Here is a 12,374-nt window from a genome sequence, read left to right on the forward strand (position 1 = left end):
AAAGATTACCCCAGGTAGCAACTTTCAGTCCATTCCAATCATTAGTTTTTAAGATGTTGACTTTCAAAAACTCAAATATAAATGTTTGTGCAAAAAGGGGGTACAGCCCTCAATTTCTGTGGGGTCATCTCAGAAACCATTTGGAGTTGGACCCTAAAATTTTTACGTGTTCAAAGCGCATACAGAGAAAACGCCAAAAACAAAATTTTGAGCCAAATCCAAGTTGGTCACATGGGGACCTCTGGTTGAGTTCATATGGAATGACCTCAAAGTAATCCATCTATCTATATCTATCTACTAGCAACTACAGTATTATCTCTGGAGAGTCATCAGATTTTGGTTTCTCGCAAACATAAAAAAATATTTACACCATAACTACTTCGTTAAAATCTTGAATATAAAATATGATCAGTGAGTAGCTTCAGCAGTCACAATGCACCAAAGAGCAACCAATGAACTGCTAAAGTGCAAAAGATCAGAAAAGATCTAAAAAATATCAAATATCCATGTCAAATTAGGATGTAAAGATAAACCATTTTATTTTGGTGCAATGAAAAGGTTCTTTTAATTATTTAAAATCTATCTAGACAGGTGCTTTTGGTATATTTGGAGCTGAGTAAAAAGGCTGACTGGACTGCTGTCGTTATTGGAAACCAAGCTAGTGTTTGTCAGCCCTAAAGGCACTTCAAAATACTTACACAACTCTATTCCATATAAACAGGTCAAAGGAAACTTGAACACAGCTACACATGAAAACCCTTAAACGAGGAGGACACATGCAGGTCAGTAACGGTGAGCTCGATGAGAACATCAGGACGACCATGAAATGAATGTCCGGGGAGGGGGGATATAAACAAACAAACAAAACCTGAATGTTGCAAAAATGCCCTGCTGAGAAAAAGCCGTGAGAGAACCCCCTCCCACCCCGAGGAAGAGGCCACGGCCCCCCCCGAGCCAAGCCCAGATGAATGGAGCACGAGTGACACATGAGCCTCTCTCCGACGGGACAGAGAGAGAGAGAGAGAGACACGGAGAGCAGCCAATCCCCATGGAACAGGACAACAGCGAGTGGGAGAAGACGAATGGGCCCAGCATGCCACCATGAGGGACGCCGCCACGCCGGAGTCAATACTTACTCGGTCCAGCTCAGTGGAGGACGCTTTGGCTTTAGCGAGCACATGGAGGATTTCATATAGTAGAGGAGAATCCTGAGATTGGCAGTTTGGTATCAGAAAGAGAAACAGAAAGAGGACATTTAAACTGAAGATACAAAACACACACAACATCTAATAACTTGTACAGCATTCAAACTGACGACTATGTAAACACAAAGCTACATTTTTCACGTAGAGCTTTTTTTTTTTTTTTTGTAGTTTGATGCTTGTTTTTGTCCGCCGGTTGTGGTGTAGCTCCGGACCCAGTTTTGGGCGTCGGTTCCCTCCAGATCTTGGTTCACCGTGGGTGATGCCTGTGCTATGGACTGCAGTGAGCTCGTTGCTCATTTTAACATCGTGGTTGTCCAGCGCTCTGTGCTTTAGTGCTTGGCGTGGTGTTCTGAGCGATGTTGCTCAGTGGTGTCGCAGCGGCTGTGCAGGCGGTTTGGGACGTACCGGCGCTCTGCGTGGCGGGGCTTCTGTGCTCGCTTTGTGGATCCATGGCGTGGTGTTCAGAGTGATGTTGCCAGCAGCGTCACGGCGGCTGTGCGGGACTTGTTTTCGTGCGCCTTTTGGTGGGACTGTGGCTGCTACACCATTGGAATGACATCCTGGTCTCCATTTGGTAGTCTTTTTTTATTTATTTATTCATTCATTCATTCATTCCCTATAATTGCAAAGCAACCTTGGGTTTTGAGAAAGGCGCTATATAAATTGAACTAATACTTATTATTATTATTATTATTATAAAGCCACAATGACATGAAACATCAAACGCATTAGGAAGCATCCTGCGTTCACACTGAGTCGCTCTTATCGCTGGTGGGCGTGCATCATCCATTGTTCTAGCGTTTTAGTTTTGATGAGAAAGGCTAGCCAAAAATGTAACCTTCAGCACACAATTTACTTTTGTTTAAAATGCATTTCTATTATGCTACTAATGTGGAAAAAAAAAAAAAAAAAAGTGTATAAATTGGTCGTTTGACGAACGTTAACAAGCCAGCTACATACATATACTTCATAATAGCTACTCACAAATTAGCAGTACTAATCTACAAACATGCTCCAGAGGCACCAGCGAACTTTGCTACTTTCTTCCAAGCTTTATTTTTCTTTATAACGTCTCAAACATTTAATGAGGCGAGATTTCATATCTATATGAAATCTTAGGATTAGATGAATCCACACTTAGGAATCGAACAGGAAATGGGAACTAACTGCAGCTAGTTCGTGCACATACTGTACTTCGTCATCGCTCGTGTGAACACAGCGTCAGTCTAAAATCATTAATGATGGACCACAAAGATCAAACCTACAGTATGTACAACTAGAGTTTAGGAGCAAAGGAACCAAGGTCTAAATCTAGAACTGTCCCAATTTTCCATCAGCAAATCTGGCCCAGTTCTAGCACCGAAATCACAGAGAGAACCAAGAAACTTCACGACAAGGTTTGGTATTTGGGGTAATGTCACCGGTCAACTAACATGGATGTTAAATCAGGTATTCGCAATCTTACTGGTTCTATGACAGATGTACCACCCACATGCAGTGATGTAATAGTTAGAGCTGTAATGGGGAGTCAATTCTGAAATCTGGTCCACTGAAGTGGATTTTTATAGCTGATGTGTCAGACAATAACAACAAAAACATGTTATGATATAAAACCAAACAGGTCTGCGTTACTGTGTTCAACGGCATATGCTACTGAAGGCGTTCGGGGCGGAGCCAAGTGTTGTTTCTTTGCACTCCAGTGATCACATACAGAAAGGTGTATTTTTTTTCCTTTTTATAGTCTCAAAATACAGACTGATTTAACTACTAGCTCAGATCATATCAAACCAGGAGTGATCAGAAGGGATTGATATTTTTGTGATGGTACGAGCCAAAATCTGCCTACAAGCACTAGTGCACCGACACTTGTTTGTTCCTCGCAGAACTAACAAAAGGCTGAAAACCGATTGGCTCACTGACCTGTCAATCAAGCAACTGCAAACGACCGTAGGATCCAGGAGCAAGAGGATGAGATTTAGACGTCTGAAAATTGGATACGGCAACAGAATCCATCAGTCTTATCCAGACGTGCGATCAGAAAATGAAAGAACCACTGACCTGCCTTATTTACAACTGTTTGGCATTTCAGTAAACAAACAAGCTTTTTAAAAGACAGACATCGATACTAAATGGACCTGTTAGAGTGGAAACAGTTTATTTTTTATTTATTTACATAAATCCCATTGTCTATAACAATTTTCTGTAATATATAAAACCACCATGTAATAAAAATTCAAAGTTATTTCACAAAACAGCATACGCTGTCATTTATATTGAAAATCCAGGCTACCTGTCGGTATGTGGTCTTGAGAATACTGGCCAATAATTTATTTCAGTACTGTGCACATTTTACAGTAATGCAACGATGCATTTAAAAACACATAACTAACACTACGTTCAGACAGCAACCTGAAACGACCCATATCCAATTTGTTGTGAAATCCGATTTTTTTGTTAGGCCGTTCACATTACCAATTATATGAGACTTGTATGCGATCTCCAATATGAACGGAAAGCGACCCAAAAGTGTCCCGCATGCGCAAACTGACACGTAATAAGCAAACAAAAAAAAAAAGCGCACTCTTCAAGTTTAATGATTTCTTTTTTGTTTGTTTGTTTAATTATCTGGTTAGTGTTAAAGTGTGAGGTCTCGTGTGTGTTTTTGTTTCTGAACTGAAATGAAAACGTGTAGCCTGGTAACGAGGGTTGACTCCTAAATGTCTCTCTAATTTCTATATAAGTGCACTATATGTTACTAGGAAGTAATGGATTTTTAAACTCTATATAGTGCACTCGAGCTTCAGTAGGCAGTCATTTGGGATACGGCCGCTGTATTACCAAACTCTTAATTCAGGCTTAATAATTTGCACACATTTATTTCGTCATATTAATAAACTTTTTCTACATTTTTATAAATATTTATTTAGATTGTTTATAGCCAGCTGAATTCTGCAACTTCTCTCAGCGCTGGCTCAAGGTGCAGAAACACCAGTGCAGTTTGCTATGGAGATGAGGCGAGACCTGCCGATGTGGTTTTTGTGGCGGTGGTGGAACTCACACAATAATCTGATTAATGTGGGCAGCAGAGTAATGAGACCGAAGGTGTCAAATTACTGGAAATTTCCAGAACAATCTAATAATCTTGTAATACAGGATGGTTTAAGTTATAAATCAGTTATAGAAACTGTTTTGTTTAATCAGGCTAACAGATCAACATCCAGGTCCCTACCAAATCCACCATTAGCTTGATCAATTCTATAAAAGTCTATTTAAATTCTGAAAACTGTACAAATGTTGTTGTTTTCCACCAAAGAGGCGGGATTAGCCAACGCAGAATAGTGACGTTTGTCTCTTGTTGATGACGTGTAGGTCGCATGAATGCGACCTGTCCGGTCAGACTGCAGTCGCATGTGAAAATAACTGATATGCATCGGATTTAGGACCACATATCCAAGCGGCCTGGGTCGCATGTGGGAAAAAAAAAAAAAAAAAAAAAAAAAAAAATCGGATCTGTGTCGTTCAGATTGTCAATAAATCGGATACAGGTCGCATATGGGCAAAAAAAAAAATCGGATATGGGTCATTTCAGGGTGCAGTCTGAACGTAGTCTATGACACTTATGTCATTTCACGTTTGACGACAAGAAACTGAACAACCGTATGAGCTGAATGAACTGGAGGAATGAACTACAGGCCAACGAACTGCAACACATCAGTCTGTTCGGAAGTCTAGCCTCCTGAACGAAACAAATCTTTTAAAAGTGGTGAATGAAAATAACTCGTTTCACCTTAATGAACAAGAATAAGACAAACTAAAACATCGTAAATAAACTTTCTAAAATGAGTACACTACGTTCCACTACTCTACTAATGGGGCTTACTACAACAACAAAAAACAACAAGTATCCAAATTTACTTCACACTGTATTCAACAAGTGTATAAACACCGTTTGTCCTTTTCCCCTCTCCTCTGTCGATAAAAAATAATCATGTGAAACGCATGGAAATTTCAACCACTAAAGATTTTCAGTGCTGGATAATTTGATTGTAAAGATATTCTTTAATCATTAAAAAAAATGATGATAATAATAATAATAATAATAATAATAAAGCCAAACAATCCTGCACCTGAACACTCAACATTGACAAAACTGAAGTTTTTTTTTTAATCTTACTTGACTGAAAAAATGTCAGTTGAACAGGGATTTACTAATAAATGTAAATTTTTCTAAATAAATTTGGTTGTAGTCTACTGTACCATCAGTCAAAAATAAACAAACAAAACAAAGTGTTTATTTATTTATATATATATATATATATATATATATATATATATATATATATATATATATATATATATATATATCCTGCATAATGTTTATAATCCACTACAGCACAAATAATTGAGTTACTAAACAGGTAACGATTCATCCAATTCTCAATTCGATTTTCCATATCATCTTTGGAAAAAAAATTAAGCGAATAAAATTGACAAACAACGCAACATTTATTTTCCGATTCTTTATCAACTTAAATATTAAGCAAAGAAAATATTTTTCTTAATAACAACAAACAGTAATTATCTGCCCACATTTGTAAAGATTGGAGTAAAACATCAAAGCCTATTCAAATATTCATTTTATTAAAATGAAATGTTAATTAAAAAAAAAGTCTTTTCTTAAAATCATGAACATTTGTACTACTTCATTTGCTTCTCTTTATCTTTCAGCAGTCCGTAAAGAGAGGGTTCTGATTTCTTGTTAAATCCATTTGTACACAATCACACAACAGCTCTTTCACATTTTACATCTGTGGTTTTGTGTGTGTTTCCGTAACATTAGAGCTCTGTTACTCCCACCTACAGAGAAGTCATGCATATTCCTGCTATTGTATGCCCTCTGCTGTCTAAACACAATTACAGCGAGGAAAAACTCGAGATTACGCAACCTGATAAAATTATTATTGTCATTGATTTGAATCATCATAAATTTGTGCCACGATTTATCATCGTCATATGCCCAACAGTTCCTTTTGTGTATTCAGTGCATTTTTTTTATAAATTCATAATTATATAAAAGTAATTCATTAAAACCTGAACTGATTTATGGTGAAACTTGAGATTGTATGATATACTGATTGGGTGATGTTAGATACTCATACCCCTGAACACTACAGCTGCCTGACTGCATGAATTAAGACTTAATACGGGTTGTCATATTTTTTTTTGGGGGGGGGGGGGGGGGGGTTAACTTTATACCACTTCTCAGATTCTGTACATCTCATTACACCTCAGGTAGATTTGACCAGCTATTGCTAATTGAAAATAAAAAGGTATTCTCTTTCCCATACTTAGCTTGTGGAGTTTATGAGTGTGAGAACGTCTCGGTACGGATTTGAGGAAGTGCAGCTGGAGGAGGTGGAGGTTTGTGTGTACTGACAGACTGACGGTGTTTTGACGAGGATGTCATCAGGTTTAAATTGGTGATGGCGTTGTGGTAGCAGCGAGAGACTGCAAGTCAAATCTAATCTTAGAACAGCAAGGATGAGTTTCAGTGTGTGTTTCACAGGAACACTCGATAGACAGACCGAGCTTTACACCTTTGGGTTCTGCAGATGTACTCAGTGTGTTCCGCAGAGAAAGTGCAGCTGCACAACTACACCACTACAGCGTGTATTAACTGTCCTTTTGCCCTTTTTTTAAACCCTGGCTGTAGTTAGCACAGCTGTGAAACCTGACATCCTTCCTTCTGCTCAATCCAGATGTAGAGGTCCAACAGTGCTAACAAGAAAATCACATAATGGCAGGCAGCAAGAAAGAGAAAAGGAAGGGGGGGGGGGACTGAAATTTATCCCAAAAACTCCACAAAGTGTCAGCACACCAGATGGGTCATGTTTTGTCCAGATGTGCATCAGTCAAGAAGTTGAAGTTCGGTGTTAAAGCTACGTAATAACAACATCTCCACCAAAACCTCGACAGTCCTGCTTTCTAGTTGTTTTTTTCCTATTGGCTCAAATACCAAGGTTTGTGAATTCACAAGTTTGAAAAATAAATAAAATCAATACAAAGTGATTTCACTCCCCACTACTGAAAGCAAACACCAGTCCTTCATATCTCACATCCTTTTTGTCCTCAGCAAGCTTTATGGGGTTTTTTTTTCTCTTTAACCAAAAAAATTAGATCAGTCATTTTTTAATTCAAACAGCTGTCAAAAACCATTAAATGTTCAACAGCTAAACCGTAAATTTTGGCACCCCAGCAGCTGGACTGAACACCTTTTCAACACGACGATAAAGGGTTGTTTTACAATCAGGGTACGCAAGCTAAAAATCACATTTAACACTTATTATCTTCAATATCAAAAGGCTTGACTAAATAAACTTGGTTGTTTATTGTAGCCCTGTGATAGCTCTATTTACCATGCAAAAAAAAAATTTGGTGATAAGGTTATTTTTGGTGAATGTATGGCAATGTGTGTCATATTTAGCAAAATTACTCGTCTCATTTAGAAAAAGTGCTTTTTTGACCACAGGTAGCTCCAAAAGGGATGCACTTAAATCATTCTTTATACCATAAAACACATATTTGGTTCCATATCATTGGAAACATAGTTATGTTGAATGCCAGTAAGTTTTCAGACTATTTTGATCAAATTAGTATGTAATTGTCTCAAAAAAATGTCCTCTCCGAGACAGCTGATTTTTCAATATAAAATAACATATCTAAAATGATTATTTTCATCCTAAAATGTGGTCAAGATATTGGGACATAAATATTAGAGACAACTAACACAAAGCTTACAGCCTTAGATTTAAAAGCACTATGGAAGTAGTGGATTCTGAATTGTCCAAAAAAAAAAAAAAAAGTCCTTTCCGAGAATCACTTCATTTGTTTCTCCCAGCCCTTCTTAAAGCTACACTTCATCTAGTTATAATACAAACTATTACACATGCAGGGTTTCCCCAGGTTTGACCACCATAAATTTAAGACTTTAAGACCTTTTTAAGACCACTTAAATGAGAATTAAGACCTACATCACACTCATTATGCGGTCGTAGAACACCAGATCAAATTCCCAATAATGACAAATGTTTCAAGTAAAAATACTTTTATTATAAAAGTTATATACTTCAAAGTCATTATGTGCATTGCTTGTCGAATCTTCACATTCAAGACAAGCAAGACCGAATTTTGTTATGTAAGACATTTTGTTTTTTCCACAGGAGAATGTTGTAGCGACTTCCGAGTCTGGGAACACAGCCTTAAAGAGTTCGCTTATGCCCTCATTCGAGCTGTACGAGTGGTGTTCCGTAATTGTTTTTAAAATGCAGAGCACCTCTGCCCGAAATGTCGGGGTTCCACCGACACCCATCATGCCACTGCTCGGCCGTTGTGTTGTTGCTAGCCTTGCCGATGATGTCTGGCTTGGCTGATGCTGCTGACGTTCGACAGTGGTGCTAGTGCCAACTCCAGGTGCATTCGGAGATTGAACCGTGCAGAACTGAGCGATGGGCTGGTGGCGGTGGAGGGCAGATGCGATGTGCTTTGAGCTCTTCATGTGAGACTCTAAAGCGAAATGACCTATAGCAGTGGTTCTCAAAAACTTTTTTCACCAAGTACCACCTCAGAAAATACTTGGCTCTCCAAGTACCACCATAATGACCAACATTAAAATACAGTAGCGTAGTAGGCCTAAGTATTCATTAAAAACAAGGCGGAGGTTTTATTTAACAAGTATATTTAATATTGTTGGCCACTGTAACATTACACACAGTACTTTGAACAGTAACACGGTGTTTAAATATAGGAAAATAAAACACTGTACTTAAATAATGAATCAAATAAATTGGCCAAATCTGCAACATCTGTAGTCTCATCAAGCTGTACGGTAAAATATCTACTGTTCTTAATGCGCTCAATCAGTGTCTTTTTAACATCGTCAGCCATGTCATTTATTCTCCTTGACACGGTGTCATTTGAAAGCGGCACCAAGTTTAACTCTCTGGCAGCTTTCTCTCCACACATGATACGTGTCATCTCTTTAGCTAATGGTAAACACAGCAGTTCCCCGATTGTGTGCGGCTTACCGGCTCTGGCGATCAGGAGGCTGGCATGATATGAAGCTTCCTGTGCTTTGGCTACAGGTGTACCATAGGACAGAATGGTGGACTTGGACTGCAATTCATCACGTTTTTGTAAAAAAAAAAAATCCATTGGTTTGTCCTTTAGTGCTGTGTGTTTGGTTGTAAGATGCCGTTTGAGAGGCGATGGTTTCATGGACTCATTGCTCAGAACGTCCCCGCGTACAACACACTGCAGCCTGGGCAGCTCCTCTGTCCCGCTCCAAATGAATCCCAGTTTTATGTATTTTTTGTCATACTTCCTCCTCACTGGTTTCTGCTGTTTGCTAGCAGTTCTGGGGCTGGTTTTGCCACTGTCGTTAGCATCTGCGCTCGGCTCACACACGTCCTCTTCAGTTCTCCCTCTCTCCTGATCCACGCTCCCATTCGCGGATTTAAGCCACGACAGTAATTTTGTCGTACTCATCATAATTAGCAAAGCCACCTCCACCTTTTCCCATCACAGCCTAGTCTACCAATGGCGGATAACCGTCTGTCAGCGGAACCGGCGGGAATGCGTACGTACGCTACGTATGGCTACCCAGAAGCACTTGCAAACTTTTTAAAATTATTAACTTAATTTGTATCTCCTTTCATTTTCTTGTCATCGGTTGATAAGATATTTTCATCCATTCGGATATTATGGATAGTATTTCACATTTTATTTTATTTTTTTAATTTTATTTATATTTAATTAAGTGATTCTTTGGCGTACCACTAGAATGGAGCCCGCGTACCACAGTTTGAGAATCTCTGACCTATAGTGGACAACTTGAAGGTCTTTCAACAAACACAGCATCTTGCTTCAACGTCGCTTCCAGGAACCTCCCTCACCCAATCACGATATCTTTCATCTGAAAGCCACTGCTGATTAAAACGACACTTCCCCATGCTGCGATTCGCGGAGTCTCCTCTCCACCACGGACTCCGACGATTGCGCCGGCGCGAAAATGCATCAATATTGTTTCTTTCTTTGCGCATACTCCAAGAAATTCACTGATGTTACGCAAAACCCACGTTTTCGCACTGTAGAATAGTACGAGTAAATTTAAGACCTTTGTTTAAAAAATTAAGACTTGGGCAAAGCAATTTAAGACTTAAGGCCTTAATTTTGGAATATTAAATTTAAGACTTTTAAGACCCCGCGGCTACCATGACATGCCTATGTTCATATGTGTATTAATTTCCAAAAGTGCAGATTTGATAGTTTGTTTTTTTTATTTGAATTTTGGACCCGTGACACAAACTTTGTACCCTGATTGTAAAACAACCCTAAACAAAAATTTCACCATTTTCTGTACCCAAGCTGGAGCACGCGCGTGCACACACACAAAAAAAAAAAAAACCTGCAGGTTTTAGAGAGTATTAAGAGTCAATGATTCGCTAGCTAGTACATGTGCAAGTGCTACATAATTATTACAGATTCCTTATTTCTTATTTGTAATTAATACAAATTCACATGGTTCACTTAGATTAAAATAAGGACACTTAAAGCAATTGAAAAAAAAGTGTTTGTTTTTGTAAAGCACTTAAGTTTACATTTATGTTTCTGTCTGGCTTTTTTTTTTGCTAGGAAAGTTTAATTTAAAACACCTCTTTCACAGGGATAAACAGCAGACAGTAGGAGTGTGTGCGCGCGCGTGAAGATGGCACGACTGCTCTGTGAAAATGAGTGTGATATTATTGGAACAAATGAAAGAATCCAAAAAGCGTTTTCTTCCAAGCGCTGAGCTAACACAGCATATGTTGTTTAGACAGTGTTCACAGGATTAAACGAGGAGTGCGCACACACCATTCCTACCTCTATGCTGGTGCTGATGCTGGGCATCGTGTCCGAAGTACCCGTCGGACTCTGGAGGCTGGAGAAATCCCACAGGTTCATGGAGGCCGGCCCAGCGCTTCCTTTCATCGGGTCGCTGCATTTCTGATTATCCAATAAGGTCACTTCGTAAAATTCCTGGATATCTGTCAGATGGGTGGAGGGAACATGACTCTGACATGGTCTCATGTTATCAGCAGTATATTAATTTTACAGTCCTAAACATTCTGACAGATGATAATCCCAATTGATATAATGGTTTCTTGAAGCAAAACATTAAATAAAAAAAAGGAACTCAATTTTTGACAAAATTGTTGAGTTTTTATATATGTTTTAGTGGGGCAGAACAGTGTTGTACTCATCCATCTCCATGAACAGAGATTTACTAAATTCTCAATGTCTCAAAATAAATATATATAAAATAATATAAAGATCTCAGCCCTGTGATGACCTGGCGACTTGTCCAGGGTGTACCCTGCCTTTCGCCCGTAGTCAGCTGGGATAGGCTCCAGCTTGCCTGCAACCCTGTAGAAGGATAAAGCGGCTAGAGATAATGTGATGTGATGTGTAATATAAAGATAAAACAACTCACTCAAGTCTAAGTGTTCATAAAGGGGTTTTGGAAAAGTATAAAACTAGCGAATGAAACAGTATTGAGCTTCCATCAGCCTCGGTCACAACCGGCCGTACGTGCTCCTACGGCCGGTCTACGTGCAAAAAACGCAAGAAACGCATGGAGGGCGCGCGTGAAACGCATGGAGGGCGCGCGTGTGACGTGCTGATTTTCGAGCCATAGACTGGCCGCAGAAGTTCTTTGTCATGTCAAACAAACTTTACGGGCACTTACGTTTTTTTCAGGTTGCAAGACAAACTTACGGCCAACGTGCGTCTTTCTCCATGAAAAAAAAAAAAAAAAAGCAGCAATTTGGGAAACACCAAAAATCGCACGGCCAAAAAAATCGTACGTCCAGTTGTGACCTAGGCTATCATTAAAACAAGGGGATCTGAAACTTTGCAAGTGAATAGATATTGAAATACAGCCTCGTTTATACACAACACATGACTTTCGTGCTCATGCAGAAGCAGCGGTAACATCAACAACCCTGTTCACACACTACTGTACCAGTCAAAAGTTCAGACACGGCTTCTAATTCAGTGGTTTTTCTTTATTTTTATGAATTAAAAAAAAAAAAAGTCGCTTCATGTCTTAAAGTAATGACAGATGTCGTTTCT

At 39.0% G+C, this 12,374-nt stretch overlaps 1 protein-coding gene across 14 annotated transcripts in view; it reads right to left on the minus strand.

Annotated features, from left to right (window-relative positions):
- Positions 1-12,374, minus strand: part of dlg1b (discs large MAGUK scaffold protein 1b) — a 181,344-nt gene that overhangs the window by 131,269 nt on the left and 37,701 nt on the right. For 7 of the 14 annotated variants that reach the window (XM_060906437.1, XM_060906448.1, XM_060906447.1 and 4 more), the window contains exon 3: positions 11,124-11,287. In XM_060906437.1, coding sequence (XP_060762420.1) covers positions 11,124-11,287 — 164 coding nt within the window. Of the gene's footprint in view, positions 1-11,114; positions 11,288-12,374 lie in introns of all 14 variants that reach the window. The other 7 variants (XM_060906436.1, XM_060906435.1, XM_060906446.1 and 4 more) reach the window with 1 other exon arrangement.

Source organism: Neoarius graeffei, chromosome 23 (genome assembly GCF_027579695.1).
Source record: "Neoarius graeffei isolate fNeoGra1 chromosome 23, fNeoGra1.pri, whole genome shotgun sequence".
NCBI lineage: Eukaryota > Metazoa > Chordata > Actinopteri > Siluriformes > Ariidae > Neoarius > Neoarius graeffei.